Raw genomic sequence first — 14,386 nt, forward strand, 5'->3', positions numbered from 1 at the left:
TAGGACAGAGTAGAACTGCTCCGTAGGGTTTCTAGGGAGCAGCTGGTGGATTTGAACTGCTCACCTTTTGGTTAGCAGACTAGCTCTTAATCACTGCACCACCAGGGCCCCACGGCACCACCAGGGCTCCCTTAAAGCCTACAGCACCCAGTATTCCCAGTCTTCTATCCAAGTACTAACGAGGCCCTACCCTACTTAACTTCCAAGATCAGATAAGATTGGATGGGTTCAGGGTGGTATGGCTGTAGACCCCCATCATTTGGGGGGCACTTCCTTACTTTCTGGCACCACAGATTGTTCCAGGCTCCTCTTGTATATTTCCTGCCTTAGCCCTGTTTCCTTTTATTGGAGAATGGGTATTTAGAGACCCCGATCTGAGCACTGAATGTGTTTATTGATACTGGGGTGTCATTGCTTCTGGATCCTCTCAACAAATAGAGCTAGGCAATACCTATCTGTATACTAACATGCTAATGTACCCATCTATGTTTCTGTTCCTATCAATATATACATTAAACACCATGCGATCATACAGATACCTCTGATTTCAGTCCAACACCAAGGGTTCATTCTAGCCTTCCACCTTTCCTTATTTGTAACTTCTTTCTGCAACACTTAGAAATCTGGCTGTCATTATTTACAATATGTTTACTTATTTGTTCAATTCTAGTATACACATAAAGCAGTTTCAGAATTGTTTAGCTATATCCCTGTGAGAAATGTTTATTATATGCTAGCATTTGTGTAAAGTTCTTTTTGTTTTTAGCCTTATAAAGCCCAGTCAACACGCTGCTTTTTAGTTACTTTTCTTCCCCCACCCCTTCAGTGTAGTTAAGTTATCTATCTGTGTGTGTGTGTGGTAAATATATAGGTAACAAAACATTTGCCATTTCAACAATCTTCACAGGTACAGTTCAGTGACATTAAAATAGGTCCATCATGTTGTTCAGCCATCACCATTAGCCCTTCCTGAATTTTTCCATCACCTTTAATGGAATATCCATTTTTTTCAAATAGTTAGGTCCATTTGTTAGTGTCTGCATTCTATATTGGGTGCCCCCACATTCTGATTGGTTTTAATCATTTGTTTATTTTAGAGGTGTGTGAAGGAAATATGAAACATGACTAATATTTTAAGAGACAGAGTTATACAGAAAGACTCAGGGAAGCGTCACTTCCTCTTCATTCCTACTACCCCCTCCCCATTCTTTCCTTTTTCTACCTCATTCCCATCCACTTGTTAAGTAATCCAGCTCTTCCTATACTTCTTTTATACACTTGAGCAGATACCTGTGTATTTTCTTGTGTCCCCTTACATAAAGGGTAGTCGACTATGGGTATTCTCTTGTACTTCGCTTTTTTTATTTAGCACTATGTCCTGGAGATCATTCCATATCAGTGCTCAGAGCTTGTCCTCATTCTTTTATTCAGTTGCCTGGTGCTCCATTGTGCAGACATCACACAGTTTATTCAGTCACTCTCCTACAGATGAGCATTTGGGTTGTTTCTGATATTTTGCAATTCCGAAGAGTACTGCAATGACAAACTTTGTACGTGTGCATATTGTATTGCTGGAGGAAGAACCCATGCTCTTAACATTACATGATGTTGGATTCATGTATTCTATACATGTGATTTTTAACATCTTGATTTGGGTGCTAACATTTAAGAAATTGAAGGTCTCACTTAAAAATCTGGATTTGTATATGTAGCTATGTATGCTCCTGGGATATAAAAACCACCATTTAAAGATTTACTCTAAACAAACAAACTGAAAAACCAAACCCGTTGCTGTTGAGTTGATTCTGACTCATAGTGACCCTACAGGACAGAGTAGAACTGCCCCGTAGGGTTTCCAAGGAGCCACTGGTGGATTCGAACTGTGGACCTTTTGGTTAGCAGCCGTAGCTGTTAACCACTGTGCTATCTGGGCTCCTAAGAGTTACTCTAGAACAGTCAAAAGATTTGGCAGCACTGGGCCAGCTTCCTGCATGGCCCCTACCACCAGAGCTGACTGGTGGGTACCCCTTGTAGACAGGGCAGGGTCTACAGTTTGCCACAGTCTCCACAGCTCCGTGCTCCCTTAGAGCTGGCCCTTGTCCCTGTGTATGTTACTTAGCTGGCCTCCAGACACCTGAATTTGCAACCTCTAAACAATATTGTACGGAAAGCATTTGGCCCAAGACCTGGACATGATAAATAATGACGTTAATAAGAATAGCTAGCACACATACAACCCTAACTACACACCAAAGCAAAACCGTACCAGCTGCTGTGGAGTCATTTCCGACTCACGGTGACCCAAGTGTTTCAGAATAGGATTGTGCTCCACAGGGTTTTCAACGGCTATGACCTTTTAGGGAAACCCTGGTGGCGTAGTGGTTAAGATATCGGCACCAAAAGATCGGCACTTCGAATCCACTCGGCGCTCCTCGGAAACTCTATGGGGCAGTTCTACTCTGTCCTATAGGGTCGCAATGAATCGGGATCAACTTGACAGCAATGGGTGGTTTACGGGTGACCTTTTGGAAGTAGATCGCCGGGTTTTTCTTCTGAGGTGCCTCTGAGTGGATTTGAACCGCTAACCTTTTTGTTAATAGCTGAGCCCTTAGCTGTTTGCACCACCCAGGGATTCCAACTATGCACCAGGCATGCTTTACTTATACTTATTCATCTAAGCCTCGTAACAACTTCATGGGGTAGGTACTATTAGTCCATTTTACGGATAAGAAAACTAAGGCTCAGAAAGGTGAAGTGGCTTTCCCAATGAGAACACAACTTGGAAATGGTGGAGCGGGGACTGAACTGGAGTGGCCCCAGAGCATGTGCCCTTGACTACTAAATCCAAGAGCTGTTATAGTTAATGCTCCTCACTCCCTCTGGGCACCCTCCCCACCCCAGCATCCTGACGCCCCCTCCGCTCCTTTTTCCCCAGATGAGCCAGGTGCCATGACAGTAACTTGGACCACATGGGTCCCTGCCCCCTCTGAAGTGCAGTTTGGGCTGCAGCTATCAGAGCCCCTGCCCTTCCAGACCCTGGGCACCTCCAGCCCCTTTGTTGATGGGGGCATTCTCCACCGGACGCTGTACATGCACCGAGTCACTCTGCGGAGGCTGCTGCCTGGGGTCCAGTATGGTGAGAAGGGTCCCGGGCTGAGGTGTTGAGGGAGGATGGAAAGAGAAGTGAGATACAGACCAGAAGGTACCACTGGCAGGTGGCTGAGGCTGGGCTGGTACCTCTTCTGCTTATCTGCAAGCCTACTGTATGAGACCTGGGCTGAAAATGAAAGGTGTTGGGGACCTGGGGAGAGGTGGACAGAGGGGTGTGGGTCAGATCCATCCACACCTCTCTCTCTCTACCCAGTGAAGATGGGTGGGGGTGGGGGAAGGGTCCCAGGTACCCCCAGCTGTCTGTGACCTTTTCCTCTCTCCTCAGTTTACCGTTGCGGCAGTGCCCAGGGCTGGAGCCGTCATTTCCGCTTCAAGACCCTAAAGAACGGGACCCAATGGAGCCCCCATCTGGCTGTGTTTGGGGACCTGGGGGCTGACAACCCAAAGGCTCTCCCCCGGCTGCACAGGGACATCCAGAAGGGCATGTACGATGCCGTTCTCCATGTGGGTGAGGCTTCAGCAAGGGTGCACTGGAGGCATGGGGAGTGGGAAGCAGCCTCAGGACTATGGCGGGATCCAGGACTGTAGCTTGGTTCTGAAGTCATAGAGGATGAGACTGGCCATGGAGATCAGTGACTGTGGTTTACCAGACTGCCCAGATTGAAATCCCAGTTCTGACACCTCGAGATGTGTGCATTGGTTTTTTCCTCTGTATTGTTAGTAGACATAAGACCAGTTCGGAAGTCATAGGATTGTTGTGATGACTACATAAGCTAATATGTATCCAGGTCTTGCAACATCACCTCATATGTTGTAAGTGCTAGATAAGTACTAGTTGTCATTGTTGCTATTTAGGGGACAGAAGATGAGATGGGAGATGGCGGTTGAGCTGATATGGTTCAAAGTGCAGACTCTGGCATCAGGCTCCTGGGGTTTGATTCCTGTATCTTCGCAAACCAGCTCTGTTAACCTGGGCAAGCACTTCATCTCTCTGGGCCTCACTTTCCCCATCTGAAATGGGGATGATAATAATACTCACCTCGTGGGTATTTTGAAGATTCAGGTGATCGTGCACATAAAGCATTTTGGGACTGCGCCTGGTACAAATGCGGCACTATCTGAGTCTTTTGTTCTGGCGGGGGTGATTGTGGATTGTTGTTGATAAGATGGTAGACAGAGCTGGGGACTGGTGGCGTCAGAGCACAGGAGACTAACATGGTCCTGAGGGGGCCCAGAGACCAGAGATTGAGGAAACAGTTCCAAGAGCCAATGCGGGTGGATGTGAGGTAGGGATCAGGGACTGGGATAGTTCAAAGACTGTCTTAGTTATCTAGTGCTGCTATAACAGAAATACCACAAGTGGATGGTTTTGACAAAGACATTTATTCTCTCACAGTCTAGGAGGCTAGAAGTCTGAATTCAGTGCACCAGCTCCAGGGGAAGGCTTTCTCTCTCTGTGTTGGATCTGGGTGAAGGTCCTTGTCATCAATCTTCCCCTAGTCTAGGAGCTTCTCAGCACAGGGACCCCGGGTCCAAAGGATGTGCTATTCTCCTGGCTCTTGTTTCTTGGTGGTATGAGGTCCCCAAGTCTCTCTGCTCGCTTCTCTCTTTTATGTCTCAAAAGAGATTGACTTAATACACAACCTAATCTTGTGGATCGAATCCTGCCTCATTAACATAACTGCCTCTAATTCTGCCTCATTAACATCATAGAGGTAGGATTTACAACACACAGGAAAATCGCATCAGATGACAAAACGGTGGACAGTCACATGGTGTTGGAAAATCATGGCCTAGCCAAGTTGACATACATTTTTGGGGGACACAATTCAATCCATGACAAAGACCGAGAGTTGGTTGTACAGCCCCACACCTGAGCAACCAGGTCCCTCAATTCTGGGAAAAGCAGAGCCAGGTCTGAGTCCTTACTCTCTCCCTGCACCCCCCTTCTCAGGAGACTTCGCCTACAACATGGATGAGGATAATGCCCGCATCGGGGACAGGTTCATGAGGCTCATTGAGCCCGTGGCTGCCAGCCTGCCGTACATGACATGTCCTGGGAACCACGAAGAACGCTAGTGAGGACCCGGGGCTGCGGGTGGGCAAGGGCCAGGCGGGGAGCCCTGGCCAGACTTGGATCAAAGTGTGTGATTCTTTGACTTCCAGTGCTTCTTAGTGTCTAACCTTAGTCTCTCATACTGCAGTAGCTCATTTGTGGTAATGAGAGGAGGGGAGATGAAGGACGGGCTGACTTGTTAGTCTCTCCCAGGCCTGGGAGCCAGACTCCAGGCCTGACAGGGGGGAAATGGTGAGGACAGGGAGCTGTGGCAGCCAGGCCCTCACTCCACCTTTTTACTTGTTTTATCCAGCAACTTCTCTAACTATAAGGCTCGCTTCAGTATGCCGGGGAACACTGAAGGCCTTTGGTACAGGTAATCTGGGAGTGTGGGGACTAGCCTCCCTCCTCTGAAGGATGGGGCATGCAGCGGAGACCCCACCTCTGACCCCTGCCCTCTGACCCCCTCCAGCTGGGATCTGGGCCCGGCCCACATCATCTCTTTCTCCACCGAGGTCTATTTCTTTCTCCATTACGGCTACCACCTGGTAGAGAGACAGTTCCGCTGGCTGGAGAGTGACCTCCAGGTAACCGGGGTGGAGCTTCCCTTTAGTCCTTCGGCCTGCTTCACTCCCTCTGCCCCCCAGCCCTGCCCCTCACCTGGGCCCTTCTCTCTAGAAAGCCAACCAGAATCGGGCAGTCCGGCCGTGGATCATAACCATGGGTCACCGGCCCATGTACTGTTCCAACGCTGATCTGGATGACTGCACGCGGCACGAAAGCAAGGTGAGGACCCCCTTTCTGGCAGGAGGCAGGGACCCTGAGAGCAGGCAGGGTTGGCATGAGTCACCCTCACCTCTTCGCTCATCCTTCCCAGGTACGCAAAGGCCTCTTTGGCCGATTATATGGGTTGGAGGATCTCTTCTACAGATACGGTGAGTGACCCCTGGGACCCCCAGCCCCGTGCCCACATCCCGTCACTCCTGGATTCCAGAGCCTGACCCCCATTAGCTCTGTCTCAGGGGTTGACCTGCAGCTGTGGGCTCACGAACACTCGTATGAACGGCTGTGGCCAATTTACAACTACCAGGTGAGACACAGGAACGACCAAGGTCTCATGTGGCTGGTGGCAATGGACGCCTGGTCAGACCCCCTGGGCAGGGCCTGCTGTGACCCCTACTGTGTTCCCTTCTTCAGGTGTTCAACGGCAGCAGCGTGACACCCTACACCAACCCTCGAGGTCCCGTCCATATCATCACAGGATCTGCTGTGAGCAGGGCAGGGAAGGGTGCCCTTGGCTTCTCTCCCCTTGCTATTTATTGAGGGCTAACCAAAAGGTTAGCAGTCCAAACCCTCCAGCCACTCCTTGGAAACCCTATGGGGCAGTTCTACTCTGTCCTATAGGGTCGCTATGAGCCAGAATCAACTCGACGGCAGCGGGTTTGGTGTTTGGTTTAGTCTTAATCAATCTGAATGCCCCAGGCTTTATGCATGTGAGATTATCTAACCCTCCCCATAACCCTAGGTTGGGTACTCCTAGCGGCATGCCCATTGTACAGATGCGGAGACAGGAGCTCAGAGAGGGTAAATACTTGCTTGAAGACACAATTTGAACAACTGGCAGTGATTAGGGGCCTAGCCCAGGTCTACTGGGTCTACGAGCAGAGGGTTTATTATGATTTTAACTCAACTACAGACTTTATTCAGCTGCTACCGGCTTTCTCACCTTGCAAGTAGTTGACATGTCCCCTTAGTCTCCTCCAATCTGTGAACGTTCCTCAGTCTTTCTTTATCTTTTATCCTTCATGCTTTTTGAAGACTAAACCCATTGTTGTCAAGCGACTCCGACTCATAGAGACCCTAACTGCCTCTAATCCTGTCTCATTACCATCATAGAGGTAGGATTTGCAACACATAGGAAAATCACATCAGGTGACAAAGTGGTGGACAATCACACAATACTGGGAATCATGGCCTGGCCAAGTTGACACACATTTTTGGGGGGACACAATTCAATCCATAACAAGAATAATGAATGATTTATTTTATTCTGTAGTTATAATCCAACACTATCGTTATTTATTTTGCTGCTCAAATTGTTTCAGCAACGGCCACTGGGAACTCTTCCAGGTTGGCTACTGTGCTGTATTGACACACCTCCTCTTTTGTGAGTGCTTCCTTATTTTCTGGCACCACAAGATCCTCCAGGCTCATCTTGTGTTTCTTGCCCCAGCCTTGGAATCAGCCATGTCTCCAAGGAGGGAAGGCTTCGTTTTTAATACTAATCTTACAAACTATTATTATCAAAGTCACTCATGATAAAAGTTGCAACAGTACGTCGGGCGTAAGGTGAGCAGCAGAGGGCCCCAGCCCTTCTTAGTCCCACTTTGAATAGTTAGGTCTCTTGATGGCTTTTGTGTGTGTCTGTGCTTTAGATGAAGGTTTACACAGCAAATTAGTTTCTCATTAAACAATTAATCACATATTGTTTTGTGACATTGGTGGCCAACCCCGTGACGTGTCAACACTCTCCCCTTCTCAGCTTTAGGTTCCCCATTTCCATTTGTCCAGCCTTCCTGTCCCCTCCTGCCTTCTCATCCTTGCCCCTGGGCTGGTATGCCCGTTTAGTCCCATATCCATGGTTGAGCTACGTGTATTATTGTTTTATGCGCCTGTCTAATCTTTGGCTGAAGGATGAACCTCAGGAGTGACTTCAGTACTGAGTTAAAAGGATATCCGGTGCCTATACTCTCAGAGTTTCTCAATGACATTTTGAAGGGTTCTCTGCATACACAAATGAGTAATCGTCTAGCTATAGATGTGTTACTGTATCACCTACTTTAAAAAAATTACCTGTCATGTTTCAGACACTGGTGGTTCTCAGGCTTGACTGCATATCAGAATTACCTAAGGCACTTTTAAAACTCCCAATGCCCGGGTCACACCCCAGTCCGGAACAGTGGAATCTCTGAGGGTGGGACCCTGGCTTGGACACGGCTGCGCAGCCACCGCGCAGAGCAGGAAATAAAATATTTTCAGCACCAGATGGCTCTCTATGCCCCTTCCCAGCCATTCCTGCCAATCGGGACCACTGTTCTGACCTCTACAGATTAGTTTTTTCTGTAAATATTTATAATACAAAGAATCCCCATATCGCATTCACCCCCAGATTCCCCAAATATGAACAGTTAACCACGTTTGTTTTAACTCCCTTTCTCTCTCCTTTCTCCTTCCCTCCCTCCTCTACCTGTCTCTCAGTATCTGTCTAGAAACATTTTATTACTATTTTCTGATCCAGTGAAGAGTAAGTTGCAAACATCATGCCCTTTACTCTTTTTAATTCTATCCGTATTTCCTAAAATACAAGGGCATTCTGTTACATCACTGCAGTGTAATTATCAACTTCAACTAGTTAACACTGATAACATACTATTATCTCATATACAGATCTTATTCATATTTAGCCAATTGTCTGATGACAACCAGCTGCTGTTGAGTGACTCAGACTCATGGTGGCCCCATGTGTGTCAGAGCAGAACTGTGCACCGTAGGGTTTTCAATGGCTGGTTTTTTGGAAATAGATTGTCAAGTCTTTCTTTTGAGGTGCCTCTGGGTAGACTCAAACCTCCAACCTTTTGTTTAGCAGCTGAGCGGGTTAACCATTTGCACCATTCCAAGCCCCAAACCAAATCCGTTGCCACTGAGTCGATTCCGATGCATAGCGACCCTCTAGGACAGAGTAGAACTGCCCCATAGGGTTTCCAAGGAGCGGCTGGTGCATTTGAACTGCTGACCTTTCGGTTAGCAGCTGAGCTCTTAACCACTGCGCCACCAGGGCTCCATTTGCACCTTTTAGTATCCTTTAAATCAAAGCACAGAATTTTGTTTTCTGATCCAGGATCTAGTCCAAGATCACGTGTTGCACTTCGGTGTTTGCATCTCTTTAGACTCCTTTAATCAGAAATATTTTCTTCTAGCCTTTCTTAATTTTTCATGGCCTTGACACTCTTGAAGAGCACATAGAAGTTGTTCTGTGGAGTGTCCCTCTCTTTGGGTTTGTCTGTTGCTTGCTCATGATTAGACTGGAGGTATGCGTTTCTGGTAGGAATACACAAAAGTGATACTGTGTCCTGTGTACCTCACCTGGAGCCTCTCTTTGAACCTCAGTTTTCCCGTCTGTAAATATGTATCCGTTTCATTACTGATAATGTTTACTTTGATCACCACCAGCCCTCTCCACCATAAAGTTACTTTCTCTTTGTAGTGAATAAGTGTCTTGTGGGGAGATACTTTGAGACAATGCAAACATCCTGTTACTCCTCAAACTTTCACCCACTACTTTTACCATCCAGGATGAGCTTGCCTCAATCAATTACTGCAATGATGGCTGCAAAATGGAGATCTTTCTAGCCTCATTACCCTCTCTGTTCTTCCTGCTTGGCTCTCTGCTGCAAGGATGAATACCCGCTCTCCCCGGCACTGGTGTTTTGAAAAGCTTTCCTTGACGGTCTACTGTGCAATTAGGGTTGAGGCTCACCGATTTTTTCTATTCTGCAGCTAGCTTTTCCTCTTAACAATAATCTTGGCTACCTTTCCATATCGCCCTCCGTCTTTGTGATGGCTACACTATAATTTATTTAACTGACCCCACTGATGGCCATTTGGGTGACTTCCAGATCAGGGCTTTTACAGAAAAAGCTGCAGCGGGCAGCCTTGTGCGGCTGTGTGCATCTTTCTGGAAGTCAGACACCTCGGCCAGGGGAAGCCTGCCTCGGTCCAAATGCTCGATCGTGAGCATTGTTGAGGCCAAGTCTTAACTGACTTTGTCTTCCTTGGGAGAGACTGGGCACGGCCTGCGAGTCTGTTCTGTTCCCCTGAGGGTCCTCCATGTGCCCCAGCCCCGGGGCTGACTGAATCTCTCTGGCAGGGCTGTGAGGAGCTGCTGACACCTTTTACCATCTTCCCACGGCCCTGGAGTGCTGTGCGCGTGAAGGAGTATGGGTACACGCGGTTACACATCCTCAATGGGACCCACATCCACATCCAGCAAGTGTCTGATGACCAGGTCAGTGAGGGGCAGGCCTGGTTCCCCTGCCTGAGTTACCGGGCTCTGCATGTGGAGGCTGAGTGGTTACATGTGTGGACTCTAGAGCCAGACAGCCTGGGTTCAAATCCTGCCTCAAGTACTTACCAGCTGAGTGACCTTGAGCAACTTATTTAACCTCTTTGAGCCTCAGTTTTCCCATCTGTAAAATGGGGATGGTAGTCATTTCTGCCTCACAGGATTATATGGGAGTTGAATGACTTATTATTTGAAAGTGCTTAGAACAGCATCTGGAACAAGATAAATCCTGTAGGTATTTATCATCATGAGGTGGGGGCAGGAAAAGGCCGGTGGGTGATGGGAGACAGGTAGAGGGGAAACAATAGGATGTGTGTGTGGTCGGACAGCTCAGGATTAAACGGACTCAAGTACTAATCACTCACTTATTTTTGCCTTTGCAGTTTCAAAATTATGATGTCTGAATTTTTGGGCAGTTATTGTAGAAGCAGGCACTTTATATTTAGATAGACAGATAGGTAGATAGACAGACAGATGATAGATAGACAGATGATAGATAGATTACAGATAGATGGTAGATAAATGGATGGATGGATGGATGGATGGATGGATGGATGGATGGATGGATGGATGGATGGATACATAGATAGATAGATAGATAGATAGATAGATAGATGATAGCAGTCTTCTAGTCAACTCCAACTCATGGTGACTTAATATACAACAGAATGAATACAGCCCAGTCCGGCATCATCCTCACAGTTGCCAGCACATCTGAGTCCATTGTTGTGGCCATCGTGCACATCCATCTCGCTGAGGGTCTCCCTTGCCCTTGCTGGCCTTCTACGCTTCACGTTTACCAGCATTTTGATCATCCCAACAATCCTGTGTGGGCAGTTTTCTAGATGAAGGAACTGAGGCTCAGAGAGGGGAAGTAACTCTGCCAGGCTCACACAGCTGGAGTGTGGCAGAGCTGGGATCTGACCCCAAAGACCATGTTCTTTTTGTTACAAATAATGACCATTCATTGGCAGTGCGTGCGCCGGGCACCAGCATTTGTGTGTATTCTCTTATTCAGTTCTTCTCCCCATGACCCCCTGCGGGCCATTCTATGGTTCTCTCTATTTCATAGAAGATGGAAGTTAGGCTTAGAGAGGCAGGTCGTGTGCTTAGGGCCACACAGACAGTGGCTGTGCTGGGATGTAAACCAAGGTTTGTTTGACTTCAGGATCTGGAGTTAACATTTTTAATAATAATAACCTATACTTACATAGTCCTTGCCATGTGCTGGGCTCCCTTTTAAGCCCTTTATAAATATCTTATATGATCCCTACGTCATCTATGAGGTAGGAACTATTATTATCATTTCCACTGTTCAAACGAGAAAACCGAGACCTAGAGAGGTTTAACAACTTGCCTGAGGTTGCACAGCCCATCAAAGGCAGGACTGGGATTCGAACCCATGCCACCTGGCCCAGTGACATCACTAGGGTTGGTGTCACCCAGTGTGGTAACTCACGGTGTCACTCCCCGATGCTAATTACCACAATATTGCAGTTAAAACACCAGAAACTTTGACAAAATCAGCGAGTATAAAAACGGGCAGCCACAGAAACAATAACACGTGCTTGTCACACGTGTAGGCAAAACCACGTGACGGTAATTGGGTCATTATAATTGGCTAACAATGACAGCTCTGACGAAGCTCGTTAAAAGGTTCAAAAAGTAAATTAGCATCGAATTTTAACCTTGTAGGTATATTAATACATGTAAGCTGGGCTTACAAAAAAATTTTTTGTTGTTATAAAAAATAATAAATTTCTGCTGAAACACTGCACAAAAATTTTATAAACAGTCATTTTGGTGTCACCCCCTCTGACAGTGTGACCCCGTGTGGTCCGCGGCCCCCAGCACCCCCCTAGTGGCACCACTGACCAGGCCCCAGAGTCCAGGCTTTGTCCTCATTGCTGTCTCTGTTTTTGTCCCTCTCAGGATGGCAAGATTGTGGATGACTTCTGGATAGTGAGACCCCTGCTCAACCGGATGCTGTACCTCTAGGGATGAGGGCAGCTCTGAACAGGAACCCAGGAACCCCGGGCCTTGCTGAATTGGCTGGTGCCATCAGACGCTGCCCAGATGCGGGTGGGGAGTCAGGGCGGGCCTCGACTCCCCTGACCTCCTGAGGCCCCACGTGGGGTGGACACAGCCCTGAAGGAGCTGGGCTAGCTCTCTCTTCCCAGAGAGGTGGGAGCCTTCGCTGACTGTGGAGAGTGGGCAGATGTGCGGGCGCAGAATGAAGCAGGGTGGGTCTCCGGCAGGCACAGCCCCGCCCCTGCATAGCTGACAGGGCTGGGTGCCCACAGGGCCTTGGGAATAAAGAGGCTTGTGCCTGTGACTTTGTCGACTCTGCGTTTCTGCTGGAGATGCCCTCTGGGCCTCCTCTCCTGCCCACCCCGACGAGGGCGGGGACCAGCCAGCAAGTCAGCAAGGTGGGCACGGCCGTCATGACAACACGCACCAGCAGGTGGCGACAGTGGCTTTCTACTTCCAGCCTGGCCCTCAGAGCCAGCTCCTGCTTCAAGGGCCCACGGACTATCAACCAGCGTTCCTTTGTGCCTCAGTTCCCCTGCCGCTGTCTTGTCCTGGAAGGGGGGGAGTAGTATTTGCATTCCTGCCTCCCACCTGGGGCAGCTGACAAGCTTCAGGACGTCACAAAAACCGAAACTCGTTGCCGTCGAGTCGATTCCAACTCGCAGCGACCCTTTAGGACAGAGTAGAACTGCCCGCTAGGGTTTCCAAGGAGTGGCTGGTGGATTTGAACCGCTGACCTTTTGGTTAGCAGCCCAGCTCTTCATCACGATGTCACATGCCTGCCCTTTTCCTTCTGCCTTCGCTCCTTCCTCTCGGCCTTCCATCCATTCTACCATTGCTTATTCAGCATATACCATTTGCAAACCTTGTTCTCAGCACCAGACAGGTCTCTGCCCTCAGTTTGCTAACATTCTAACAGGTAGATGGACAGTAAACAAGAAAAATAAATAAAATATAGAACAGGTTAGATCGCTATACAGGCTAAGAAAAAGCAGGAAAGGGGTTGGGGAGTGGGGGGCAGTTATAATTTTCCCTAGGAGCTCAGAGGGACCTCACTGAGAGGGTGACATTTGATCTGAAGGAGGGAGGGAGGGAGACATGTGAATGGAGATCTTGGGGATCTCCCAGGCAGAGGCAACAGCCAGTGCAAAGGCCCTGAGGCAGGAACGTGCCTGCCTGCTGGCACGTTGGCAAGGAGGCTAGCGTGGCTGGAACAAGGTGAGCGAAGCGAGAGTGGAGATGAGGTCAGGGTGATGGCGGGCTTCGTGGGCCACAGTCAGGACTTTGTCCTTTACCCAGGCTGACACAGAGCCCTGGGAGGGCTCTAAGCTGAGGAGGGATGGGATCTGACTCCAGGAGTCCCAGGGCTGAGGCGTTGCCCAGGGGGAGGCTGTATCCCAGGCTCAGGGTCTGCGCAGAGCTCTTTCAGCCTCCTCAGATCTAATTCCCACCCCAGCCCCTACTTGGCACCAGGCGCACAGGCCTCCTGGAAGTTTCTGGAGCACATCAAGCTCTTTCTCACCTTAGGGCTTGGGCACCGGCCGTTTGCCCTGCCTCTTCCTGCAGCTGGCACCTTCTCAGCCCAGATCTCATCCCCAATGCCCCGTCCTCAGAGGCTCTCCCTGACTAACCCAGCAAGAACAGCCTCCATCACTCTCTGTCCCTTCCCTGTTTTACTTCATTTATAGCTCTTGTCTGGAGCCCTGCTGGCACAGTGGTTAAGGGCTATGATGGACTACAGCTACTAACCGAAAGGTTGAGAGTTCAAATCTACCAGCCACTCCTTGGAAACCCTATGGGGCAGTTCTACTCTGTCCCATAGGGTTGCTACAAGTCAGAACCGACTCGACAGCAATGGGTTTGGTGGGGGGGTTCGTTGGTTTGTTTCTTTAGCAGCTGTTATTGTTGTTAGCTGCCCTTGACTCAGCCCCGACTCACGGCGACCCCATGCGCCAGTCCTGTGCCGTCCCCATGATCGTTTGCACATCTTACCATTGTGATCCGTGTAGTTTGCCTTGGCTGATTTCCAGAAGATCTCCAGGCCTTTCTTCCTAGTCTTTATTAGT

General features: G+C 48.7%; 1 protein-coding gene and 1 pseudogene across 1 annotated transcript in view; one reads left to right on the forward strand and one right to left on the reverse strand.

Annotated features, from left to right (window-relative positions):
* ACP7 (acid phosphatase 7, tartrate resistant (putative)) overlaps positions 1-12,287 on the forward strand; it is a 28,719-nt gene extending 16,432 nt beyond the window's left edge. Inside the window, exons 4-14 of the mRNA XM_004388213.1 lie at positions 2,936-3,136; positions 3,437-3,619; positions 5,066-5,189; positions 5,481-5,543; positions 5,640-5,754; positions 5,846-5,953; positions 6,045-6,102; positions 6,190-6,257; positions 6,365-6,436; positions 10,095-10,232; positions 12,222-12,287. Coding sequence (XP_004388270.1) covers positions 2,936-3,136; positions 3,437-3,619; positions 5,066-5,189; positions 5,481-5,543; positions 5,640-5,754; positions 5,846-5,953; positions 6,045-6,102; positions 6,190-6,257; positions 6,365-6,436; positions 10,095-10,232; positions 12,222-12,287 — 1,196 coding nt within the window. The remainder of the gene's footprint in view (positions 1-2,935; positions 3,137-3,436; positions 3,620-5,065; positions 5,190-5,480; positions 5,544-5,639; positions 5,755-5,845; positions 5,954-6,044; positions 6,103-6,189; positions 6,258-6,364; positions 6,437-10,094; positions 10,233-12,221) is intronic.
* LOC111822759 (uncharacterized) lies at positions 136-250 on the reverse strand (annotated as a pseudogene).
* Positions 12,288-14,386: the final 2,099 nt, after the last annotated feature.

The sequence above is a fragment of the Trichechus manatus genome, unplaced genomic scaffold (genome assembly GCF_000243295.1).
Source record: "Trichechus manatus latirostris isolate Lorelei unplaced genomic scaffold, TriManLat1.0 scaffold00207, whole genome shotgun sequence".
Lineage (NCBI taxonomy): Eukaryota > Metazoa > Chordata > Mammalia > Sirenia > Trichechidae > Trichechus > Trichechus manatus.